The sequence below is a fragment of the Protopterus annectens genome, chromosome 6.part0, assembly GCF_019279795.1.
Source record: "Protopterus annectens isolate FY-2018-M chromosome 6.part0, PAN1.0, whole genome shotgun sequence".
In the NCBI taxonomy this organism is placed as follows: Eukaryota; Metazoa; Chordata; order Ceratodontiformes; family Protopteridae; genus Protopterus; species Protopterus annectens.
This window is the reverse complement of record NC_056737.1, coordinates 1,402,242,243-1,402,267,840: the sequence shown is the minus strand read 5'-3', so window position 1 is coordinate 1,402,267,840 and position 25,598 is coordinate 1,402,242,243. Positions and strand designations below refer to the sequence as shown.

Below are 25,598 nucleotides of genomic sequence, written 5' to 3'. Positions count from 1 at the left end.
TTATTTATTTAAGTTTGATGACCAGGGAAGTCCCCTGGGCCAAGAAGGGCCCGTTTTCAGTGGAGGCCCAGGGAGAAATGCTCCACAATAATTGCAAGTTACATTTCACATGTTACAAAAGGACATAGTTCATACAGCTAATTAAACATTTACAGATAAGCTCCATTATATTTGCAACTAGCTTGTCACAATGTTAGAAAAATGAAAAGACATAATTCAATACAGAAATTTCAACATTTATATAAAGTGAATATTTCTGTTATAAACTCAATTGCAGGTTTAACATTTCAAAATATATAGCTACTAGCCATGAGTAGGTTAGGAAAATATTATGTATGGAGTGGGTAATAGTATATTTGAGATTGGAGAGTATAGTACAACAGATATTAGAGAGAAATTTAGTTTTTGGTAGGGGAAGGATTGTTTTGGGAGGGATGAAGTAATAGTAGAGGTAGTTGGATGAGTCAGTGCAAGGTGGAATGGGGGGGGGGGTTAAGTTGGAGCGTGGCAAGGGCATTCCCATTTGGGAGAAAGATGAGAAAGTATCTGAGATTTGAAAATTGTATGGTTAGGTAGGTTGCGTAGGTGTGTGGGGAGAGAGTGCCACTGTTTAGCTACGGAGTGGGACTGCAGTAGATGGTCAGGAGGTTGTGCAGGTTTGTGGACCTGAAGGAGATTTTGGTTTTTGGATTTGAGTGAGTGGTTGGGAATGTAGGGTTTTGAGGAGGTAGCGAGTGTTGGGCAGTTGGCAGGTTTAAAGATGAGCTTGTGGACAATGGTGAGCTGTAGGTAACTGAGGTAGGTGGGTAGTTCAAGCCAGTTGATGGTGAGGAGAGTGTGGAAGTGGTGGGATGAGTTTTTTAAATTGGTTGCAAATTTGGAGATCTTGTGGCAGCAGGATTCAAGTTTGGACCAAAGGCCAAGATGGAGATTGGTGAAAAGATGGGCACCATACATAAAGGAGGGGAGTAGGAAGGTGGATGCAAGAGTTTGACGGGTATATGGGCTTAGGAAGAGGTTGTGCCTGCAGAGGAGACCTAACTTTTGGTGGGTTTTCTTGATTGTGGAGCTGATGTGGGTGTCAAATTTTAATTCTTCATCAATAATGATGACAAGAAGCTTGGTGTTGGGAACGATTTCAAGGAGGGTGTTGTTTTGGCTCTGTATGGTAAATGTGGATTTGTCAATGGAGGTTTTGCATTTAGTGCCAGATGGATAGATTGCATCCAGGTTTCTGTTTTGGAGATGGCTAGTTGGGTTTTTGCTAGGAGCTCGGAGGGGGAGAAGGCTGAGCAGATGATTGTTGAGTCATCTGCATATTGGATGACAGATGAGTCTGGGATGGATTGGTGAAAGTTGTTAATGAATAGGTTGAAGAGAAGAGGGCCAAGAACAGAACCTTGTGGGACACCTGTGGGTGTGGGAAGGAAGGGGGAGGTTAAAGTTTTCCATTGGACAGCTTGTTGGTGGTTGGACAAGTAGCTGGAAAACCAGGCGATGGTGGTGGGAGAGAGGTGTAGGGTGGAGAGTTGAGATATAAATAGAGTGTGTGAGATGCTGTCAAAGGCCTTTGACAGATCTAGGAATAGTGTGGATACGAACTAGCCTGAGTTGCATTCAAGGCTTATGGTTTCAAGAAAGGAAAGAAGGGCAGTCATGGTGCTGTGGCCAGGGCGGAAGCCGTGTTGGGTAGGGGAGAGGCGATTGTTTGGTGTTAGGTGTGCCATGAGTTGTGCTTGTATTGTTTTCTCTAGTATTTTAGAAAGAGGGGAAAGGATAGCAAAAGGCCTGAAGTTGGTGGTATCAGTATTTTTGCTACCTTTGTGAAGGGGGATGATGAAAGCATGCCACCAGATAGAAGGGGCGTATGATTCTTGTATGGATCTATTTATAAGAATAGAGATGGGACAGGCAATGCTGTGTGCAGATTTTTTGAGGAAGGTGGGTGGAAGGTTGTCGGGTGCATTGCGACATGTTTTGAGTTTGAGGAGAAGTCTTTTTATAGTGTTTGTGGGGATGGGTTTGAGGCAGAAGGATGTGGAGGAAGGTTGATGATTGGGGTGGTGGTTGGGGCAGGAGGGGGGTGGAAAGGAGGCTGATAGTTTAGCTATGTAGTCTATGAAGAATGAGTTGAACTGGCTTGGCTGTTTCAAGGTTGGAGAGGATGGGGTCTGGGCAGGGGTTTTCTTTGTTGCCAGGAATCAGCATGGATGAGATGGCGTAGTAGAATTTTTTTGGGATTTGTTGAGTGCAAGGACTGTAGTTTGGAGTAGTGGGCTTTACTGTCTTTAATTATTTTTTTTTCGGAGTTTTGTAGTTGCTTATACTCTAGGAGGGTGTTGAGGTTTTTATGTTTTTGATATTGTTTCCATTTTTTGTCCCTTTGGTGCAAGGCTAGTTTAGTATCTTTTGATAACCATGGGCAGGGGTTGGATTTGATGCATTTGGTTCAAGAGGGGGCTTGCTGATTGAGAAGGGTTAGGAATGACTGGTTAAAGTAGGAAACGGCATCATCTAGAAGAAGGGTTTTTAGAGGGGACCAGTCAGTATGCTTTAAGGATTCATAGAATGTAGAGGTTTGAAAGAAGAGAAGTTGCGGGTTTGGATGTAGTGGTGTTGTTTATGTAGTGGAGATGGGAGGCGAAGGCTGGTAGGTAATCGTTGAGAGGATCAGGTAATGTTCTGGCTTTGGTGAGGTTTGGGTGAGTTGTTAGGATCCAGTCAATGATGGTACCAGTATTAAAAAGCAACTCATAGCTGCTGAAGTCTGCAACTTTTACAGTGTGGGTTCTGTTAGTGAGCCAGTTGGCAACCCATCTTGTGACGTAGGGATTTATACCTAGTTTAGTGAGTCTATCTATAATTCCAGAATGGGGGATGGTGTCGAAAGCCTTGGCGAGGTCAAGATAGGCTATGTGAACCACCTTACCCTCGTCTACGGCTTTAGTGACTGCCTCAAAGAAGTCGATCAGGTTCAGGAGGCATGATCTGCCTTTCACAAACCCGAACTGGGTGGGGTAAAGAGTTTGGAGGTTACCAATGTCTTTGTTTATGAGTTCCATGATATGTCCCATGGCCTTGCAGACCAGACTCGTCAGGCTAATAGGGTGATAGTTCCTGGGGTCCGTGATGGCTCCCCCTTTGTGGAGAGGGATAACTGTTGCTGTGCGCCATTCAGTGGGCACAAAGCCTGATGTGTGGCTATGATTGAACATGGTGCTTAGGTGGGGACCCAGTTCATTCTGAAGTTCATGTAAGACGCAGCCCGGTCCCATGGATGCTGTGTTATTCGCTTTAGAGAGTGCAGTTTTTACCTGTGTAGTTGTGATTACAGGGACTCTGCATTCTTCCGGTATAGATATTGGCCCTTTAGGGGGTGAGAGGGGAGTAAAGTTAGCACTGAACTCGTCTGCCAGCATGTTGGCAATATCAGTTGGTTCTGTAATTTTCGTGCCATTGTGCTGTAACTCAGAGCAGATCTGGGTGTTGCCATTGAGATTCTTGACATAGCTATAGAATGCTTTGTGGTTGTCCTTAGAATCAGTGGCAATTTTGTTTTCGTAGCTAGCTTTGCAAGATTTTATGAGGGATCTTAGCTTCTTACTGAGGCTGACCATAGAGCTCCTCCACTCATGGGATTTTACTCTCTTTTGCAACAGTTTCTTCCTTCTGTTGTAGAGTTTGTTTATGGCAGGGGACTACCAGATTGGCTTCCTTTTTTTGGAGGATAGTGTCTTGGTTCTGTTAGGGATAGCACGATCCATGCATTCGTGTAAGTGCTTACAGAGTGCATTTGTGTTGGATTCTGCAGTGGTAACTGTATTGTCCATCTCCATGGGTGTCATGAAGTTCACCCCTTCTGTTTTAAGAAGCATGAAGTTGGCTTTGGAGAAAGTTTTTACAGTGGCTTCCTTAATGGGGGTGGGGGGGGGTGGGTATCAAGGCTGATTAGCTTATGGTCGGATCTGACCAAGAGGAGTTGACTTCAGGTGTGGAACACCAGTCACTCATGTTCCTAATCACTAGGTCTAGGATACATTTGCCCCTGGTGGGGGTGTGGATAAGTTGATCCAGGGCATTGGAATTTATGAATTCCAGAAAGTGTTGAGTGAAGGAGTTGGTGCATGAGTAGTCTCAGTTAATGGTGGGGTAGTTGAAATCACCCAATATTAGGGTGTTTGGTTGAACCCTAATATTTTCCAGTATATCAAGAAAAGAGAGTGGGAATCCTGAGGAGTGGGAATCCTGGGGCATGGTGGGGGATCTGTAGCAAGCTACAACTTGGATTGCAGTTTTGACCAGAGTTAGTTGCACTTTGATAATCTCGGATGCATTATGCTGAGCAACTAGCCTGGAGGTGTGGATATCCTTAATGAATAGGACACACCTCACCTTTGGTGTTCCGTTCCAGGTTTGATGGCCGAAAGGTGTGGTATGAGTTATAGCCTGGTAAGACAGGGGTGCTCTCTGGAGCCTTGAACCAGGTCTCAGTCACTGCACAGATATCGATGTTCTCCACTTTGATTGCCTCGAGTGAGTGCATTTTGAGGTTTAGACTTCTAGCATTGAGTAGCATTACCCTCAGTTTTTACTTGCCTCTACCTGTTAAGGTGGTGAATTTGTCATTTGAACCTTGCCTATAGGGGCAGAAAGAGCCTTAGCCAGTATCCGGAATCTCAGGGGCGACAGGTGCAGGCCATCTCTGGCAAAGCATCGTGGTCTGTCGACCATGTCGTCCCAGGCAGACAGATACTGGATCCCCTTAGAATGTCACCAGAAGCTTAGCCAATTGTTGAAGCCAATCATTTGTCCTTGTACTGCAGTGTCATTCTGGGTGATGACAAGATGCTACTCAGGGTTAGGGTCATACCTGCCTGGGCTACAAGATCGGAGAGCTCTTCCATGTCTCTTTTCATGTAGTCCAGGGAGGTACATCTCAGGTCGTTCACACCAACATGGACAATGACAAAGTCATATTTGTACTTGTTGTGCATTTACCTGAGTGGGTGGATTTATTTATTTATTTATTTTGCATTTGTTGACCGGGCTAGTCTAGCTGGACACATGTCCATTTTCAGTAGAGGCCCAGGGAGAAAAGCTCTACACAACACAGTAATATATAACAAAACTTGTTATACAAAAAATAAATATTTTACAAATGGAAAGTAGTACCTAAACTATTTTATAAGCATAGCCAAGAAAATACATCGGGTGATATAATTGCTTACTGCAAAAAGGGATAGAAATCTTGTTTATCACATGACAGAACAGGTTTGTTTGACCTGCATGAAGGAATTACAATGCAGGTGATTTCTGATTTGATGTTTTTTTTTTTTGTAGTTCAGTGGAAATGATAAATAGAAAGTATAAAAATAGTACTGTATGTGGTGGATCCTGGTACCCAACAGGCAGCTGACAGTAACCTTCTCCTTGTTTAGCCTGGTGAGTGGGACATCAGTGTGCCTGACTATACAGTCACCTATGACTAGTGTGTTGGGTACGTAGTTTTGTCTTATGGGCTATGGTTGAGTGGCGCACTGAGTCTGTGGGCTATGTGTCATTTTGGTTGTGTTGGGGGGGGGTGGAGGTTGCTTGTGTTTCTGCTTTGCTGGTCTCTGTTGCTTGGGCAGATTATTATTGAGAGCCTCCGTGAATGTTTTTGTTTAACTATGTGTGGATTTTGGTGGTGTAGGTTTAGTGGGACTATGTGATGAGTGTGGTGTGGTGCAAGTGTTTACCTTCTCTTCTTGACTGTCAAATTCAGCCTTGGTTGTAGAGAGATTTGTCTCCAGTTTGGCTAGATGACTGCATCTCTCACAGGTTGTAGCGTTGGGTGGTAGGAGGAGAAGGTTGTCTGTGTACATGAGGCAATTGCTACATTGCCCCAAGATGCTCAGATTCATCAGGTAGACAGGAGAGAACACCGGAAGCTGACCCTTGGACATGCCTGAATAAGAAATTATTTTCCTCTAGACAAGTGAGGAAAGTAAGTACAAGAGCTGTTTTCCTCTAGGTAATCAGTAAGGTTGAGCGCTGTAGTAATTTATAGCTTATTTAGTGCTTACAACAAGTGCTGAGCACAAAGAAGCAAATTCAAGTGCTAAAACTAAGAAACTGGCTACTTCTAAGGGAAAAACTGAAGAGCACACTTTGTGGCGCCGGGAATAGTTTAACCCTCGCTAAGCGATGCTGCATGATGTGCATACACAAATTTTAAACTCAAGTCTTATACAAGAAATATTTTTACTGAGGCAGACAAAGTAATATGACAAAGACATAGTATACTGCTGACAGTACAGCAATTTAAAGTACTCTATTTTGATTGCTCCTTTTTCCAGTTTAAGCTATTGTTTTTTTCTACTATAATTTAAGCATAACTGAAAACAGCCTGGAACAGTGAGCATTAAGGTTTAGAAAGAACTACATATGTTTTGACTCTACAGCAGATACCAGCTGAAGGAAAGCTGAAGAAGAAGAAATATAAGTCAAGTGGTTTTTTTCAGTTTAGAGATTTCAATACATACAAACTGCAGTATTTTACTCTGGGACTAATTTGTTTGCTTACTTGGGAATGTGGAAATTTATTACTGAGAAGACACTACTGCAGCGAAAAACAGGAAAAGTGATTTTTTGAATTTACTTCCTTGCTTATAAAATGATTTAATACTGCTGCATCAAGGGCTTTGGGGGTTCATGTAATGTGATCTGTGTTTAATTGTATATATATATATATATATATATATATATAGATATATATATAGATATATATATATATATATATATAGATATATATATAGATATAAATATATATAATTAAAGTTCATACAGTCACTGGCAAGACAAACTCTATGGAAAGTAACCAGAAAATGCTGTCATGATATTGCTATAATTCTCCACAGTAAAGACAACTTATTTTATTATGTTTGCTCACTAGTACTGTTTGCATATGAAAGTCTTTAATGGGTTTGCAGGTTTCAATTACTGTTGTGAATCAGAGGACAAGGAAATATCTGTCGTTTGTCATTGCTCATTCTTAAAGTTGTTTGCATTTGTCTTATTTAACAATCATCCTCTTCATCACCCAATATACTAGAGTAAGACTAGACTTTGATGATGATGATGATGGCACGGTGAGCACATGAAAAGGACTTAATTGATCTAACATACAGGTTTCATAGGTTTATACTAAATGACCACCACAGCCTTAACAAAAATATCTGTGCAACCAACCCAGTTTTGTCCCAGAGTTCCTTGGATGCCCATATAGTGGGGTATGTTAGTAAGGAGGTAGCTAAGGGTTATGTGGGTTGGAGATATGTTAGTTGGGGACTGATTTACTTACTGTCCACCTCTGTCCAATGAACATGGTAGCCAGACTGGGGGTGAATTTGTGATTTGCCATCCAAAGTTGACACAATAACAGTGGAGTAGAAGCCAAGGTTAGTGTTGCCTGCTCCATTACCTGGAAGTTCTCTTGTTGCAAGGTGACAACAACCAAATATACGTTTACAGATATTTATACTATGGTTCCTGCTGTTTAATCAATTATGGACTTACTGATAAAGGTAACAGGGATTTGGCAGCAATTATATCCTAAATACTGGTCTTGCCCTCTAGAAAACCAAAATTTCTTCATATATTAGTGTCTTCCTGTTTGGTAGTGTGAAGTTACCTACAGAGTTTAGATTCATGGACTGCTGCAGAGTTGGACAATTTTGTCACTGCAGGGGACTTTTCTGTCCAGTGACTTGTGAAGACTCTGTTAGAAAATCCAGTAAGATGGGTGTGTTAATACCGGTCTTCAAATCCTTCTTAAATGTATCACCATTTGCAAATATTCACTTGTCATTAAATCTTTTAAATTATACATAATTAACAATATCATGAGAGAGATCACCAAAACAATAAAAATAAAACAAACAAACTTGTTAAAATATTTAGGTACAATTTCTTTATCAAAACGTGGGTGCCATTATACAACCAAACATCTTATGACTATCCCAGCTAAATAAATATAATCAATATATGTAATATGTTTTCCCAAAGAAAAGAGGAATACAGCTGCAATTATCCACTGTAGTGGCTCTACTTGATAGAGGCACTAGGAACTGAAACTGGGCGGCACGATGCCAGGGCACTTCTATGGGCTAGGCTTTTAAAGGCTCCAGGGCTATTAGCCTAGTATACACCTATGAACCTATGAAAACGTAGGCCATAGGAGTGACAAATTACTTATGCATAAGAAATCCAACAAGTCACCAACTTCTCTGAGCATTAAGAACTGAAAATGCCACGTCATAAATTGGCTTTAACTGGGCTTGTGTACATGGCCAAGAAATGTCCTGGACTGAGACAGTTTTCCAGAGCTGAGAGGGAAACTGCTAGACTGCTGAAAAATTCAGCCGGATTATGACTGACATCAGTGGGCATCCACCCCAATTTCATTTAGGGTTTTCTTGAAATAACATTGTTGAATACCTGTTATATAAGTTCAGAATAAAGGCATATTCCCATATATCTTGCAACACAAGTATCATTTTCAGAAGTACTGATTTTGTACCAGCAATGTCAATGCCCACCATATTTTGAAAAAAAAAAAAACCTGAATTTAAATACAGCAAAATACGAGGAATATAAGTATGCATATTACCAAGGATTTCCTTCATTAATGTTCAACAAATCACATGACAAAGACCATAATTTATTTAAAAAAGTTTATACACACCATCTAACCAGGCAGTGAGCCCTGGGTGGGAAATCATTGTTCATACAGAGTAAATCCTGCATGGCTAATGGAAGTGCATCTAGAATAAAAAGATTGAGATGTGTGATAAGTAAAACACGAGAAATGTAAAGTGTGACTTAAAATACATTTTACTGAAATACAAAAGTTACATCTTTCCAACCTTAACATAGTACCCTGCAGACAACTATAATGTTAAAATAATTTTGTTAAATTATTAAAACATACTTTAAAAGGAAAACATGCAAAAAGTACAGTTTTGTACCTACCATAAGTAGCTGCCTCATATCCTTGCCACTCCCCTCAAAAAAGCTGCCCAGGTGGCAGCCCTAGTGGAATGAGGCCTAATCCCAGCTGGAATCTCCTTTGCCATGATGGGAGAAAGCAATGCAAAACCAAATCCACTTAAATAGTTTGTTTTTTGTTTGTTTGTTCCTCGAGAACCCAAGAAAAACAAAAGAAAGAAAACTGAGAGACTTGCCTGAACCCTTTTAGTTCTGTCCTCTGAATGTCTGCCTGTGTGCATCTAAGCTAAAAAAAAAATTTTTAAAATTTTTCCCCGGTTTTGGGAGTTTTAAATGAATAGTTTGGTTTAAAGCTGTACTAGAGGGAACCACACTAGAAAAAGAAAGGAAGAGTAATGTAGGTATAAAAGATCCTTATGGAAAATCTAAACCAAAATCAAAGGCCTGCACCAGGAAACCCTTCAGACAGAGGTAACCCTTTCTTATTGGGTCTTCCATGATAAAAAGCAGTCTTCAAGAAGTAGTTGCAGGCTCAAACTTTTGGCTGCAGAGTCAAAAAGGTTGTAGAGTGAGTTTCTCCAAAGCAGGAGCTTTTCGTGGGGTCTTATAGCAGGAGCTTTAAGAAATTTATTGAACAAAGGATGCAGGAAACAACTTGAAAACAAGATGAGTGAAAAAAATGGGTGGGTGTGAACCACAATCAATTGGAACGAAATTGCTTAACCATGTAAAGAAAGAGAAGACAGACAACAAATGTCAGTAAAGAATTGGAGATATTGAAGAGCACTACAAAAATTAAATCTCAAAATCAAATCTGCTATTTGCTTTCCAAAATAAAAAATCTCCATTTATCTTCCAATTCCTCTCTTCAAAATAAGTTGAGGCTTCCAAACATTCAAAACTTTCAACTTGTTGAGAGAGGCCAGGGTAAGCCCAAAGAGTATGAAGCTTGATGAGCAGGGGCAGAGAGGAAGTGGCACATTGAGGTGTGAATCGGTCCTGTGACAACAGGTGTGGAATCAGGACTTCTTAGGCATGTGGGTTCTATCTAATGGAGCTTTAATCTGGAGCTATTAATGGGTAGCTTGGCTTGTCCCAGTAGAACCCATCAGAAGTACCTTGGAGGAGTCCCTGGAAAGGCACACACATGCCCAGAGGAGGAATTGAAAGAGAAAGAGCCACCTCCAAGAAGTGATTCCAAAAGCTTTGTGAAAGACCAAAGAGCTGCTGGTTTACAAACCTTCGTGACATGCCATATGTCTGGAGATGGTTTGACACTGCTTGAAGTTTTCCCTGAAATACATGGGGATCCAATTTCCACTCGTAAGGATCCATACACAAGGGGATCCACTTCCACCTCAAGGATCCACATCTGCTAGCCCAGAAACATTTGCTCTAAAGATTGACACATCTGCTGAGAGCAGTTGCTCACAAAGTCATTGCTTAAACTGGAGAGCAGTCTCCCAGATAAATCGCTTGTTGCCTGCATAGAGGACAGATGTGTCCCCCTTGTTTGTTGATGCACCACATGAAGAAGTTGTTCCTCTGTGTGTATTAATGCAAACCCTGGAACTGGCATCTCTCTCAGGGTTACATGTGTATGATGTGTAGTGGAGCAGGTTGATGTCCTTATCCACTTTCCATAGATGTTGTCTCCTGCTTTCCATCTCCATTCTGTTGAGCTCCCATCTGCTCGCTTCTGGCCGGCATCTGTCGTGTTAAATGTTGACTGATATGAGCCCACCATCAAGCAAATTCCTTGTTTAACATTTTATTATTGACCTGACAGTGTCCCTTTCCTGAATGCTGTGTCCATACATTTTATTTTTGAGACAGATCCTGCATATACTCATATGCCCACATTTGGGCACCAGAATATAGCATTTAAGCACACTCCTATAAGGAAGGACTGTACCAGTCACCAGAGGTGACATGATGAGGTTGAAAAGTGTAAAGTGGACTGTCCTCTTTTTCCAGGAGGGCAAGGGATACAAGTGGGATGTTGTATTCTCAAACACCCAGAAAGTACATGTCCTGGAGAGGTACTAGATCGACTCGAATTGTTGTGAGGGCACCCCCCAGGACTCTTTCTGCTGCTCATACATACTCCAAAATGATGATCTAGCTCTTCCTTCATTGAGCCACAATCAGGCAGTCTTAAGGGATAGGATAGATCTGTATTCCTTTAGCCTGAAGAAAGCTATCACTGAGCCAGAACTTTCTTTAACACTCTGGGGCGGCAGGAAAGCCAACTTCAGAGAACAAACTGCCGTCCCGCCGAAAAGCAGATAGATAATGCAAAGAACTGAAGTAGGAACATGAAGGTAAGCCTCCTGAGATCCAAAGGGTCATCCAAAATCTTTTGCACAGCAGTAGGAAAGAGCAAGTGTATTACCAAACATTTTGAACTTGGGAATGTCCAGTAAGTGTAGAGGGTGTAAAATCCAAAAATGGGTCAACCAGATAAGTGTGGTTCTGGTACTAAAACAGGCGAGAATAAAATCCTCTTCTGGGTCTTTGGTACTAGGACCACTGTATATCAAAGGCTTAGAGAACAGAGAAACTACCTTGTTGACCGGGGTTCTTTGTTGAGGAGGAACGCCTACATGAGAAACTTTGGAGGCTTGTTAGCCTCTTAGAAAGTAACTGCAGGTATAGCATCCACTTTGGAAGGAGGCAATCTAAATGGAAAATTCTTGAAAATCATGGTGTATGATATCCAGGTGTTGCCAGGACTAGGTAATTAAACTCCAATTTTCTTTGAAAAAAGTGCTGTTTAATGGAAAGGACTCGGACCCCTCCTCACCCAAGACTGGCGAGGAAAACTCCCTGTTTGTCTCCTCTAAGAGCTTGAGACTGGCCCCTACCCCGCCTAGATCTACCCCTAGACTGGGAATCATTCTAGGCCTTGGCCTGAGCTTAGGCCAACAATTTCTACACTAAACCCTGGAGGCTGGACCAAAAATCTTAAGACAGTCACGCCCAACTTAGCAGGCCATTCCATTTAAAACTTGAGGCTGGACCTCGGGAAAAAACAAACAACAGATTTGATTGTAACAGAGCATCTAAAATTTTTTATTTACTGCAACATTTTAAATTCTCAACACGGCTAGAAGCAAACCAAAGAACTGACCCAGTTTAGACCACCCTAGACAGCCCTGTACCCATCAAACCACACTGCAGGCAATGCAAGAACTCCTGGCAGCATATAAGCAACCTTGCAACTCTTTACAATCACTACAAAAACCACACAACTGAATCAGCTTTCTTTACCCACTGGCATGAAACGTGAATTACACAATTCAAAGCCCCATGTAAAGAATACCTTCCGCCTTTGACTTCTTCTTTAGACCGGAAAATTGTACACCCTCTTTAATGGTAAACCGGATTCCCTTTCCACTTTCAAATAACAGCTTTCATCTTAAGAACAACAGTTTCTAAACTTTCCTAGACTCCTTAAAAACCCTGGCCTTATGAGCCTCAGGACTCTGCAATACTCCATCCGTTTAACAGGAGCAGGAGGCCCCAGCTAATAGATTCCCTGAAGTTTAGAGGCATCTCCCAAAACTTTCATCCAAATAGGAGGTAGCTGTTCATACCTATGGGGTAAAACAAAAGCAAAAGGGTAAAAGAAAGAGAAAGAGGAGCCTCTGACCTAAATCACAATCAGCATCCCATCCAAAGGTTACTTAAAGAAAATCCTCAATGGTAGGTAAAAAAGGACCCCTAAGCCTCCTGGAAAATCAGAAGATGCCTTCACCCTCAAACAAAATGCCCTCAAATGGAATGAAGAGTTCTGAAAAGAAAATCCTCAGGAAGAAGGAGAAGCACCTTAATCAAAACAAGTTCCTGAAGAGCAAAACTGATGGCAGTGTTGGGGAGAACATGATTCAAGTTTTACAACAGAACACCCTCTACAACTATTAATGTAACAGTATTTCAAGTTTGTGAATTCCTTAAATTCTTTCTATACATCCTCTTATGCTCTTCCATGCCTTGGTTATATTGGCAACAGACTACTTAAAATACTGAAATATTAAATCGATAACTATTATAAAGTCTGCAAGATTGTGCCAGGGTAGGTGGATGCATCCACATGCTGCTCCACTCTGCAGCATCTTATTTTTTCCTCTTCAAGGGGCAGTTTAAAAATACTATGATCAGCACACAGAAGGCCAGTTTAGTTACTTTCTCTCTGTGGAAGATTAGTAATTGGAAGTAGTACTTCAATCTCTGTGTCTTGGCATCTTGCACTGGGTTGACATTTTCTCCGCAGAGCAATGTCGGGTAGCAGCTAAAACTTTTTGGGAATACACAGGCTGCAACATATCACAATAAGCTCTGTAAGTCTCATCCACTCTTTGGTTTGCTACCATTAAGGTTAAATCTAGTGCTTAGAGTTCAACCACAGGAATACTTCATCTTGGTGTAACATCCCTAATGAAATGCAAAGACAGCAGCAAAGGCTCACTGTAGTGATTTTAGCAAGCAGCACACTGAATTCAGCCGAGTAATCCACATTTATTTATGAGTTTTGGCAAAGACTTATACATCTGGATAGGTTTCTGCAACAAAACAAACTATGCTTGCATCACTTTTATTTCTGCAAAGGACTGATATTTAGGTTCCATATTTTCAGTTAAAGTCCTTACTGGATAATTTATGGAACAAGGAAAGTGCAATTGTGTACACTTACCATAGATGTATGTGTTCCACTGTATTCACTGATGTAGTCATTACATTTGGGTTATCTGCCTGCAGGTAGCCCTCAGCCAGCCTGAATACCAGAGTCTTGGATTCCTGCGTCGGATGCTGTCTCCTCTTCCATGACATCAGGTCATCAGGGGTATAAAACATGCAGCCGATGCTATTACATCAGTTTTTCTTGCACCAGATGTCAGGTGTCCCCATAATGTGAAGCAATTATATGTTATGTTACACCTCCAACAATAAGCAAATACACCAGAAAGCTCAAATACACCAAACAAGAAGGAAAGGTAAAGGTCAAGAGATGTCAGGGGGCTGGAGGGAGGGTAACCAGGACTGCAACAGTGAATACACCCGAACATCTACATTTATGGAAAGTGTACACAACTGTACTATGTTCTTCATGTTTCACTGTTGCAGTCATTACATTTGGGTTGATTCCCAAAGCTAAGGAAGGGAGGAGGAAGTTAGAGAGCATTAGGACCAGCTATTAAGCCCTGCAATACTGCAGTGGCAAAACCAGCTCTGGATTTAGAAAAAATAGGCATGTGGTAATGCTTGGTGAAGGTATGACCAGAGACCAGGTAGCAGCTTCTAGGATGTCCCTGGTAGGGACCCCTCTGAGAAAGGCTGTAGAGGTAGATGCAGCCCTGGTGGAATGTGACCTTATCCCCTGTGGGGTAGGTTTTCCATGGTGCTTATAGCAGAAATGAATGCAATGGGCTATCCATTTAGAAATGGTTTGCTTTGAAATGGCCTGCCCCTCTGCCCCTGCAGCAAAGCCAACTAGCAGCTGATCAGATTTTCTGAGAGACTTCGTCCTGTCCAAATAAAATCGAAGTCGTCTGTGCACGTCCAAAGAGTGCAGAATTCGTTCTCCTTTGTTTTGTGGATTAGGGAAGAAGGTAGGCAAATGAATGGACTGATTTAGGGCCACACTAGACACCACCTTGGGCATAAAGGAAGGATTGGTCCTGAGGGAAACCCTGTCTGTATGGAAGATAATGAAGGGCTCCACTGCCATGAGGGCCTGTAATTCAGACACTCTTCTTGCTGAAGTGATGGCTAGAAGGAAGGCTGTTTTCCAAGAAAGGAATTTCAGCTCTGCAGGGTAGCCACGGTGGTGCAGCGGTTAGCACTGCCACCTCACAGCAAGAGGTTCTCCGGTTCGATTCTCAGCTTGGGTGCCTTCTGTGCAGAGTCTGCATGTCCTTCCTGTGGTCGTGTGGGTTTCCTCCGGGTGCTCCGGTTTCCTCCCACAACCCAAAGGCATGCAGTAGGTGGATTGGACACTCCAAATTGGCCCTAGGTGTGAATGTGTGCGTGTGTGTGTGCCTTCTGTGGAAGGCTGGGCACCGGGCTGGCAACTCGACATCGTAAAACTCCACTGCCAATCATGAGCGGACAGATGATCCGCTGTGGCGACCCCTAACCGGGAAAAGCCGAAAGAAGAAGAAGAAGTTGCAGTTGGTTCAAATAGAGGGAGAGTGAGCTTTTCCAATACAAAGTTAAGGTCCCAGGCTGGAGTAGGGGCTCGCCTGGGGGGGTCCTTAAATTTTTTGCCCCTCTGAGGAATTGCTTTAACAGGGGGTGAGAAAAGAGGGGAGGTTCAGTATTATAATGTGCTGAAATTGCAGAGGCATGAATTTTAGTTGATGAGAAGGATAGGCCCTTGTGAAGCATTTCTGTTAAAAAGAATATGAGGTAAACTGGGCATCGTAGTGCCCATACCCTGGGTCTGGCTCCAGGAATAGTATCTTTTCCACTTTTCAGCATAGGATTTTCTAGTACTGGGTCTCCTTACTTCCAGAATGACCTCTAGCACCTGCTTACTGAGGGATGCTATTAGACAGCTCAAGGGATTAACCAGGCTGCAAGGTTCAGAGCTTGAAGCTGAGGGTGCAGAATATGGCCTGCCTGCTGGGACAGAAGGAAAGGTGTCTGAGGTAGATGCCATGGATCCAGCAGTATCATGCTGCGTAAGAAGGGGTACCAGTGCTAGCGAGGCCAGTCTGATGCAATAAGAATTGCCCTTGGTTTGTCCTGTTTGATCTTTAGCATAACCTTCGAGAGGAGGGGCAGAGGGAAGCATAAACCGTGAGGCTTTCACAGGTAAAGGACAGGGCATCCACTTTCCAAGCTTGACTGTGGGGAGTCCTTGTGCAGAATTTGTCCAATTGGTAGTTCTGGGGGGAGGCAAACAGGTCCATCTCTGGAGTCCCCCATTTGTTCTTCAAGAAGTTGAATATTTTTGGTTCCAGTTTCCATTCGTGTGGGTCCATGAGATTTCTGCTTAGGTTGTCTGACAGTGAATTTAGCTTGCCTGGCAGGAACTGAGCTTGTAGGTGCACTTGGTAGCTTAAGGCTGTGTTCCACAGAGCCATGGCTAGTCTGCAGAGAGGGTATGAGTGGGTTCCCCCCTGCTTGTTTCTGTACCGCACAACTGTGGTGTTGTCTGTCTTTACCAATAATTGTAGTAGAAGGATGTAGTCCTTGAAGAATGTCAGGGAATTCTGTACAGCTAACATTTCTTTTTGGTTGATATGCAGGTGCATCTGACTCAAGTTCCATTTTCCCTGAATGCACTGCCCTGCCAAGTGAGCCCCCCGTGAATCATCTGATGCGTATGTAGTCAGGGTTTGGGTGGCAGGGGGTAGATTGAAAGGGAGCCCCTTGTTGGGGTGGCAGGCCTCTGCCCACCAAAGGAACTCTGTCTTTATACAAGGAATGATAGGAATCATTAATTCCAGGTCCTGAGATTGTTGACACCATAGGCTTTTTAGATACCATTGTAGTTTCCTCATATGTAGTCTTGCATTTGGAATTAGTAGAATGCAAGAGGCCATGAACCCCAGGTCTTGCAGAATTTGCCTTGCATATAGCTGGGTTTTTGTGGCCAATACTTTGAAGTAGGCTGTCAAACTTATTTCTCTGGTGTGAGGTAAGCCATCTGGGAAGTTGTGTTCAAGCTTGCTCCCAGGAATACAATCTGTTGGCAGGGTACTAGATGAGATTTCTTTTCGTTTATGGTGCACCCCAGCGAAGTTAGACGTTTCTTTACAAATGTCAGATGTTTTAATAGCATGTCCTGGCTTTCTGCCTGAATCAGACAATCGTCCAGGTATGGGTATATTAGAATATTTCTCTGCCTGCAAAATGCAATGGCTGAAGCTAGACACTTTGTGAATACCCTGGGTGAAGTTGATAAGCCAAAGGGAAGTGCAGAGAACTGATAGTGCATGGAGCCTGCTCTGAAGCGTAGGTATTTCCTGCAAGATTCCCTTATTGGAATGTGCAGGTAAGCTTCCTTTAAGTCTAAGGTTGCCAACCAGGCATCTTTGCCTAGTATAGGAAGCAGCTGTTGAAGTGTTAGCATTTTGAATTTTGAGATTACCAAAAATGTGTTTAGAATAGAGAGGTCCAGGATATGACACCAGGAGTTGTCTTTTCTGGGTACCAGGAAAAGTCTTGAGTAAAAACTTTGTCTCCTTTTTTCTGCCGGGACAGGCTGAATAGCTCTGATACTTAGAAGAGAGAGAACCTGCTGTTGAGCCTCTGCCCACTGATTTGGGGGTAGGTCTGGCCAACCGTCTGGGTTTGGTAAGGTGTGGCAGTGGAATCTGTATCCTTGGGAAACTATATTTAAAACCCATTTGTCCTGTGTAATGAGTTCCCATTTTTAGCATGCAGGGCGAGCTTTCCTCCTAAGGGAGCAGGCAATTGAGCAGGGCTTGGAAGGGTTAAGGTTAAGTCATTGTGACATTTTTCCATAGGGCGGTGTCTTACTACTTCCAGCTTTGAAGTGGGAGCCCCCCACTTCTTAGGCCTGTGTGTAGGCTTAGACTGTAACCTAGGTGGTCTGATGTTCCTGGGTTTGGCCTGAAAAGGCCTGGAAGAGAATGGAAAGGATCAATTCTTAGAAGGCCAATGCCTACTAATCTGAGAGGCTGTACCTGCAGGAAATCTTTAACAGTTTGCATATATTTAGCTTTTTCCTCCATCTTTTTAAGGACTTCTGCTTTGTTGCTAAACAGGCGGTCTTAGTTTAAGGGAACATCCAGTAATTTAGCTTTAACATGATTTGGAAAGTTTTGCTCCTTAAGCCAAGCATGCCTTCTAAATACAGACCCAGTGACAGCAGCCCTGCAAGATGCTTCTAAAGAGTCAAAACCACATTGCAAAGTATGTTTACCAACTTGTTCAGCAGAATGCATTAAATCCTGTAATTCTTTATGTTCAGCAGAGTCAGGAATCAACATCATTTTATGTTTAAGTAGTCCCATAATATGCTGCTGATACTTTAACATATGAAACTGGCAATTTAAGGCCCTAATGACCAAAGTAGCAGAAGTGTATACCTTCTTACCCCATCTGTCCAAGGTCCTGTAATCTCGATCAGAGGAGGTATGTTTTTTGGCAGCAGTAGCCTTAATGCCCTTTGGTCCCTGGGAAATGGTCACTGGATCCGCAGTAGGATTCTTGAAGAGGAACTTGCGAGAGTTAGGTACTCTTTAATACCTATCAGGTTTTTTGGGAGCTGGAGGTAAAGTGTCTGGGGCCAGGCTAGATTCCAAGAAGGCATCATCTACAATGTCCAGAACAGGAGGGATAGCTAAAGGCATGTGCTGAGGGAGGAGTAAGAATTCCCTAAGCCTCTTTTTGGAGTCAGAGTAATCCTGGCTTTCCCAGTGGAAATGCTCCCAAAGTGTGTGCAAGGTTTCACCAAAAGAAAAATCTTCTGGAGGGGAAGCAGAGGGAATGGAATCCTCTGCATCAGAATCTTCATAGGTAGATAAGGGCAAATCCTGGTAATCAGAAGAAACAGAAATTTCAGAATCCTGATCAGAATAATCAGAAGGAAAATCAGTTCTAGGTCTCAGAGGGGGAAGGCTGGCTCCCCCTAATTAAAGTAATAAGGTCTTCAGCCATTCTAAGCATTTATTTATTTATTTTTAGGCATATGGGCCTGACCGCGTAGTTTGGACGTTGGTTTTCTAGACGTGGATCGAGTTTTAGGCCTTGATGAAGAAGATGGTGTTGGCTTAAAATGCAAATCTGTAGGCCTAAATACACCCTCAGAAGCCAGTGCCTGCACAGCGGCTCTGGACCCATCCAGGGTAGAGACATCCGCAGGTTCCATAGTCGAAGAAGCATCTCATGGCATACCGGACTCCGAATGGGTCTCAGTAGAGGCCTGCGAATCTGAAGTAGCGGGTATCAGGGGCTGCGAAAGCGCCTCAATGAGTACCGGCGAACTGTTAACTAGCTTAACGGAAGCGTAGTTGGCGGTTTTGGACCTATGCAGTCTGTCTCTGTCTTTATCCTTACGTTTTTTTTGGAATATCGGTAGTCGGATGGCTTACCGAAGCCATTTCTGGATAGTTAAACAGAGTACCAAAATAATTTGCTGCGAAAATAGACCGACGATGAATAGTTCACGGAATAAATAAGGCACAAAACCGACAGCGAGGGACATCGTGGTCTGGGCCTAAGCAAGGAATGCAGTACGAATGAAGATCTTTATGAGCTATTTGCTTTTCACAGGTAAGACAATTGTTAACTTTAACGGACATCGGTTAAGAGCAAGAAAAAGAATCCCAACGGGGTACTTAGCTTTTTTTTTTTGAAGACTTCAGTTCTGAAACTCGAAAACGAAAATTCCAGGATTCGGCCGACCAACACTTGCAAACTGCTTCTGCTTCGGGCACCGCGCAGCCAGAAAGACTGATGTAAAGGCATCGGCTGCATGTTTTATACCCCTGACGACCTGACGTCATGGAAGAGGAGACAGCATCTGACACAGGAATCCAAGACTCTGGTATTCAGGCCGGCTGAGGGCTACCTGCAGGCAGATAACCCAAATGTAATGACTGCAACAGTGAAATATGAAGAACATCTCCAAATTTATGGATTACTATCTTCTTAGTATTTGGAGTTTGAATGTTTTGGAATATTTAATGTTCATGGAACACAATGACTGGATATTTTGGCACTGGTATGATACTGGCAAAAAGCAGACATGTTAGGCAGCAGCAAGAATTTACTGAGATAAATTCCATACTCGAATTGTAACTATATTATTCTAATAACCTAAAAGACAGACAATTGCCCACCCACTAACCCAGTGCTGCTCCTTAATTGCTGGGTCCACCTACCCCTACTGAATCAACCAGACTTGTCCCGAACTAGGGCTGGGGAAAGCAGAGAGCTCAAGGTGACCTGGGACAAAACCAAACTGCTGCTGTGGAAGTATTTTTTTTTTTGTTTACCCCCATCCTTGTGAGTGCCCAATAAAACTGGGCAGGCTGGATGTATAATGGGCATAAATGCTGGACCACCCATTATTTATGCAAGGGTCTGACATCAGTGGGAAGCCCCTGCACCATTAAGGCAGCATTAATTTGATGTTTCCCCAGTCTCCCCTTGGCAAATCAAACAGTGACATGTGCCCCAAGCACACTCCCCCCTCCCAGCATTTTCCGCCAGGATGAGAACACCCATCTTCTCCTGCTAGAACCTGAGGTGTCTAAACTGCTAATCAAATCTGGATTGCCTGGCCATAGTAAGGACTTTATCCCCCTATGCCACAGTGCTGGCTACAGACTGATTCCATATTTGCAGCCAAGAAATTTTGGTGACTAATATATGGGACACAGTATCAGTTTGTCTGATTTGGAATATATGCAAGATTTTGTCAGTAATATTCTAGCTACTTACATGATCAAAAATAATCCAGCACAATAAAAACTAATCTTCATAAACACACAGAGTGCAACCCCTCATTTACTTACATACTCTTCTAATAAAAAAGTTAGTAAAACGAACAAATTTCTTAAGAACATCTGCAACAAGACTGCCAAATTTCAGTCCACATGGAGGGAGACAGTAAGACGATAATAAATGATGAAAGCTACTTTCATTTTATAACTGTCTGAAGCCACATACCACCAGATGGTATGTCTTACTATTGGAATTTATTATGTTAGTCTACATACAAACTGCAAAAATGATATTAGATCTATAAAAGATAGTTAATATGGTCTATGTTTATGCTTCTAAAGATATGAAAAAAAAAATAAGAACACAGAAATAATACTAAGATGCTTAGCCATGTAGGCAAATTTAAAAAATCTTAAGTTGCCACCCTTACAGTAATCACCTCCCAGATAAATCAGGGTTGTATATGATAACCCTGCTGCAAACTAGTGTTGAACCATCTAGTGACCAAGACTAGCCTTAAAGGTAGCCAGAGTTTGTCTGACCCATAGTGGTAGTTTATTTCACAGGCTTTGAATACATTTAGTTGGGAACATATCACTTCAGAAAGTGTTCTTATTTTGCTGATGAAGATTTAATCCCTTAGTACGGGCATTTGTACAGGCTACTGGTTTACAAAAACATGCAACACCAGACAGGATTGGGACTTTCACAGCACAAAAAGTGAGACATGGTTCACTGGACCGTGAAGCAGCTAGTAGGTGACCAAGTACAGGCAGAGACATGCTAATCAATCAGGATATAGTTGAAGAATTTAAGGCCTTTAATTTTTCTCTTAGAAATCTTTATGGCCGTTTTTATTTGGCACTGTATATTTCAAGGGTTCTGGTAAGGAAAAGTACAGTTGTGTACACTTACCATAAATATAGATGTTCGAATGTATTCACTGTTGCAGTCATTACATTTAGGTAATCTGCTGGCAGGTTGCTCTCAGTCGGCCTGAATATCAAAGTCTTGGGTCCTGCTTCGGTTGCTGTCTCCTCTTCCATGACGTCAGGTCGTCAGGGGTATAAAACAGGCAGCCAACGCCATTTTCTTTAGTTTTTCTTGCCCCAGATGTCAGGTGCCCCCCAAATGAGGAGCAAAAAAAAAAAAAAATATATATATATATATATATATATATATATATATATATATATATATATATATATATATATATATATACACACACATACATATATATATATATATATATATATATACATACATATATATATATATATATATACATACATACATATATATATATAAACACTATAAATACATGCAATTGTCACAACATAAACTTTACCTTCATCTAAAAGCAAATACAATCTAAAGGCTGTAGAATATAGTGAAGGAAAGAGAAGCTGTAGAATAAAGGGGGATGGCGGGTGGGTAACCCGGACTGCAAAGGTGAATACACTCAAATATCTACATTTATGGTAAGTGTACACAACTGTACTATGTTCTTAGTGTTTCACTGTTGCAGTCATTACATTTGGGTAGAATCCCAAAGCTATGGAAGGGAGGCTGGAACTAAATAGCATTAGGAGCGTGCTATAAGGCCCTGCAGAACTGCAGTGGCAAAGCCTGCTCTGGACTTACAGAAGAGAGGCAAATTATAATGCTTTGTAAAAGTATGAACAGAACTCAAAGTAGCAGCTTCTAGAATGTATTTGGTTGGCACCCCTCTGAGAAAAGCTGCTGAGGTAGATGCAGCCCTGGTGGAATGTGACCTAATGCCCATGGGCACCGGTTAACCATGATGCAAATAGCAGAAATTAATGCAGTGGCTGATCCACTTTGAAATAGTCTGCTTTGAAATAGCCTTTCCCTCTGATCCTGCAGCAAATGCCACCAGTAGCTGCTCAGACTTTCTTAGAGACTTGGTCCTGTTTAAGTAGGATCTTGGTTGTCTGTGTACATCCAAGGAGTGCAGAATCCGCTCCCCCTTGTTCTGCGGATTTGGGTAAAAAGTTGGCAGGTGAATAGTTTGGTTAAGAGCCACACTGGATACCACCTTAGGCATAAAGGAAGGATTGGTCCTGAGGGACACCCTGTCTGGGTAAAATATAATAAAAGGCTCCACAGCCATGAGGGCCTGTAGTTCTGAAACCCTTCTTGCTGAAGTAATTGCCAAAAGGAAAGCTGTTTTCCAGGATAAAAACTTTATATCTGCAGTAGCAGCTGGTTCAAATGGAGGCAGGGTGAGCTTTTCCAACACAAAATTGAAGTCCCATGCAGGAATTGGTGATCTTCTGAGAGGCCTTAAATTTTTGGCTCCTCTAAGATACTGTTTTAGCAGAGGATGAGAAAAGATCGGCGGCTCTGTGTTGTAATGAGCCGAGATGGCAGAGGTATGGATATTTATTGATGAAAAAGATAGGCCCCTGTCAAGCATCTCAGTCAAGTATTGTAAAATCTGAGGAATATTTGACTTTGCTGTGTCAGTTCCTTGTGCTTGGTTCCAAACACAGAATCTCTTCCATTTATCATCATACGATTATCTAGTATTAGGCCTTCTGGCTTCCAAAATGACATCCATCACAGATTTACTGACAGGTGTTGTTTGAATAACTACATGATCAGCTATGCTGCCAGGTTTAGAGTTTGGAGCGGATTGTGCAGAATTTGATTGTTCTGCTGTGACAGTAGATGAGGTATTTGAGGCAAGTACCAAGGAGGGAGTTGAGACATATTCCTTAGGATTGGGTAGCAGTGCTGGCGAGGCCAGTCCGGGGCAATTAGAATCATTTTTGGTTTTTCTTGTCTGACCTTTAGTAGGACCTTGGGAAGAAGAGGCAGAGGAGGAAAGGTGCAGACTGATAGGTTTTTCCAACTGAAGGATAGGGCATCCACTTTCCATACTTGTCTGTGATAAGTCCTTGTGCAGAATTTGCCCAGTTGACAATTCTGGGGAGAGGCAAATAGATCTATGTCCGGGCTCCCCCATTTCTTTGTTATCATGCTGAAGACTTGTGGATCCAGTTTCCACTCGTGGGGGTCCATAAGGTTTCTGCTTAGGTCATCTGCCAGAGTATTTTGTTTTCCTGGCAGGAATTGAGCTTGAAGATGTACTTGGTAAGTCAAGGCTGTGTCCTACAATACCATGGCTAGTCTGCAGAGGGGGTAGGAATGTGTGCCCCCCTGCTTGTTTATGTAACACATAACCGTGGTGTTGTTAGTCTTTATCAGTATTTGTCCTGGATGAAGTAAGTCCTTGAAGGCTGTCAGGGCATTCGGAACAGCTAACATCTCTTTCTGGTTGATATACAGATGCATTTCTTTTGGGCTCCATATGCTCTGTATGCATCTCCCCACCAGGAGGGCCCCCCCCAAGCATAGTCTGATGTGTCTGTAGTCAAGGTTTGGTTGGCAGGGGGTAGAGTGAAAGACCGTCCCATGTTCTGGTGACATGTCTCTGCCCACCAAAGAAACTCCTGTTGTAGGCAGGGAATGAGAGGAATCATTGTTTCCAGACTGTGACAATGTTGACTCCATAAACTTTTTAGGTACCACTGTAGTTTCCTTATATGCAGTCTTGCATATGGAATCAGTAGAATGCAGGATGCCATGAACCCCAAAGCCTGCAGAATTTGTCTTGCAGATAACTGGGTTTTTGTTGCCATCTGTTTGAAGTAAACAGTAAGTTGCCTTTGTTTGTCTGGCATAAGGTAAGCCATCTGGGCAGTTGTATTCAAGCTTGCACCCAGGAATGTAATCTTTTGAGAGGGTACCAGTTGTGATTTCTTTTCATTTATTCTGTGCCCTAGGCATGTTAGAAGCCTTTTCATAAACGCCAGATGTTGAAGAAGAATGTCCTTGTTTTCTGCCTGAATGAGACAGTAGCCCAAGTAAGGCTAGATTTGTATACTTCTTTGTCTGCAAAATGCAATTACTGGTGCCAGGCACTTTGTCAAGACCCAGGGCGCAGTAGATAAGCCAAAGGGCAGTGCAGAGAATTGGCAATGCATAAAACCAGCCTTGAAGCGGAGGTATCTTCTGCATGATTCCCTTATTGGGATATGCAAGTATGCCTCTTTTAAAGTCTAGAGTCACTAGCCAAGCGTTCCTGCCCAGCATGGGCAGAAGCTGCTGCAAAGTTAGCATTTTGAATTTTGGTATGTCCAAGAATGTGTTCAAAATCGATAAATCCAGTATTGGGCACCAGGCATTGTCCTTTCTGGGTAACAAGAACAGTCTTGAGTAAAACCCTTGTCCTTTTTCCTGTGCTGGTACTGGCTGAATAGCCCCGATATCCATGAGGGACGTAAATTGTTTCTGTGCCTCTGCCCACTGATTTTGTGGCAGATCTGGCCAACCATTTGGAATTGGCAAGCTATGGAAATTAAATCTGTATCCCTGGGATACTGTGTTTAATACCCACTTGTCCTGGGTTATTAACTGCCAATTTTGAGCATGAAGTGCCAGTTTTCCCCATAAGGGGGCTGCCAAAAGATAAGTGCTTGGAGGTGGCAAAGGGAAGTCATTGAGACTGTATACTGTAGGGTTGTGTTTTATCTCCTCCAGATTTGGAGGTAGAGGCACCCCATTGCTTTGACCTGTAAGAATCCTGGGATTGGTATCTAGAGCCCTTTGAGCACCTGGATTTGCCCCGTGAAGCTCTGTCGGACACAGGAAAGGACCAATTTTTTGTAGGCCAGTGTCTACTGAATCTTGGTGGCTGCACTTGTAAGAAGTCTTTTACAGTTTGCATAGACTTAGCTATGTCTTCCATTTTCTTTAAAACCTCTTCTGCCTTATTGCCAAACAGAGTATCATGCTGTAAAGGTGCATCCAACAATTTAGCTTTAACATGATCAGGCAAATTTTGCTCCTTGAGCCAGGCATGCCTTCTAATCACAGATCCAGTAACTGCGACCCTGCAGGAGGCCACCAAAGAATCAAAACCACATTGCATAGTATGCTTTCCAACCTGTTCTGCTGCATACAATAATTCCTGTAATTCTTTATTTTCCACACATTCAGAAATCAACATCATTTTCTGTTTCAATAATCCCATACCATGCTATTAATATTTAAGCATATGAAACTGGCAGTTTAAGGCCTAATTGCCAAGGTTGTAGACGTATAAACCTTCTTTCCCCATCTATCCAGTGTCCTGGAATCTCTATCAGAGGGGG

General features: G+C 42.4%; 1 protein-coding gene across 4 annotated transcripts in view; it reads right to left on the bottom strand.

The window, feature by feature from the left end:
* Positions 1–25,598, bottom strand: part of RAB3GAP1 (RAB3 GTPase activating protein catalytic subunit 1) — a 2,239,542-nt gene that overhangs the window by 1,878,699 nt on the left and 335,245 nt on the right. For all 4 annotated transcript variants that reach the window (XM_044074944.1, XM_044074945.1, XM_044074942.1 and 1 more), the window contains one exon: positions 8,726–8,804. In XM_044074944.1, coding sequence (XP_043930879.1) covers positions 8,726–8,804 — 79 coding nt within the window. The remainder of the gene's footprint in view (positions 1–8,725; positions 8,805–25,598) is intronic.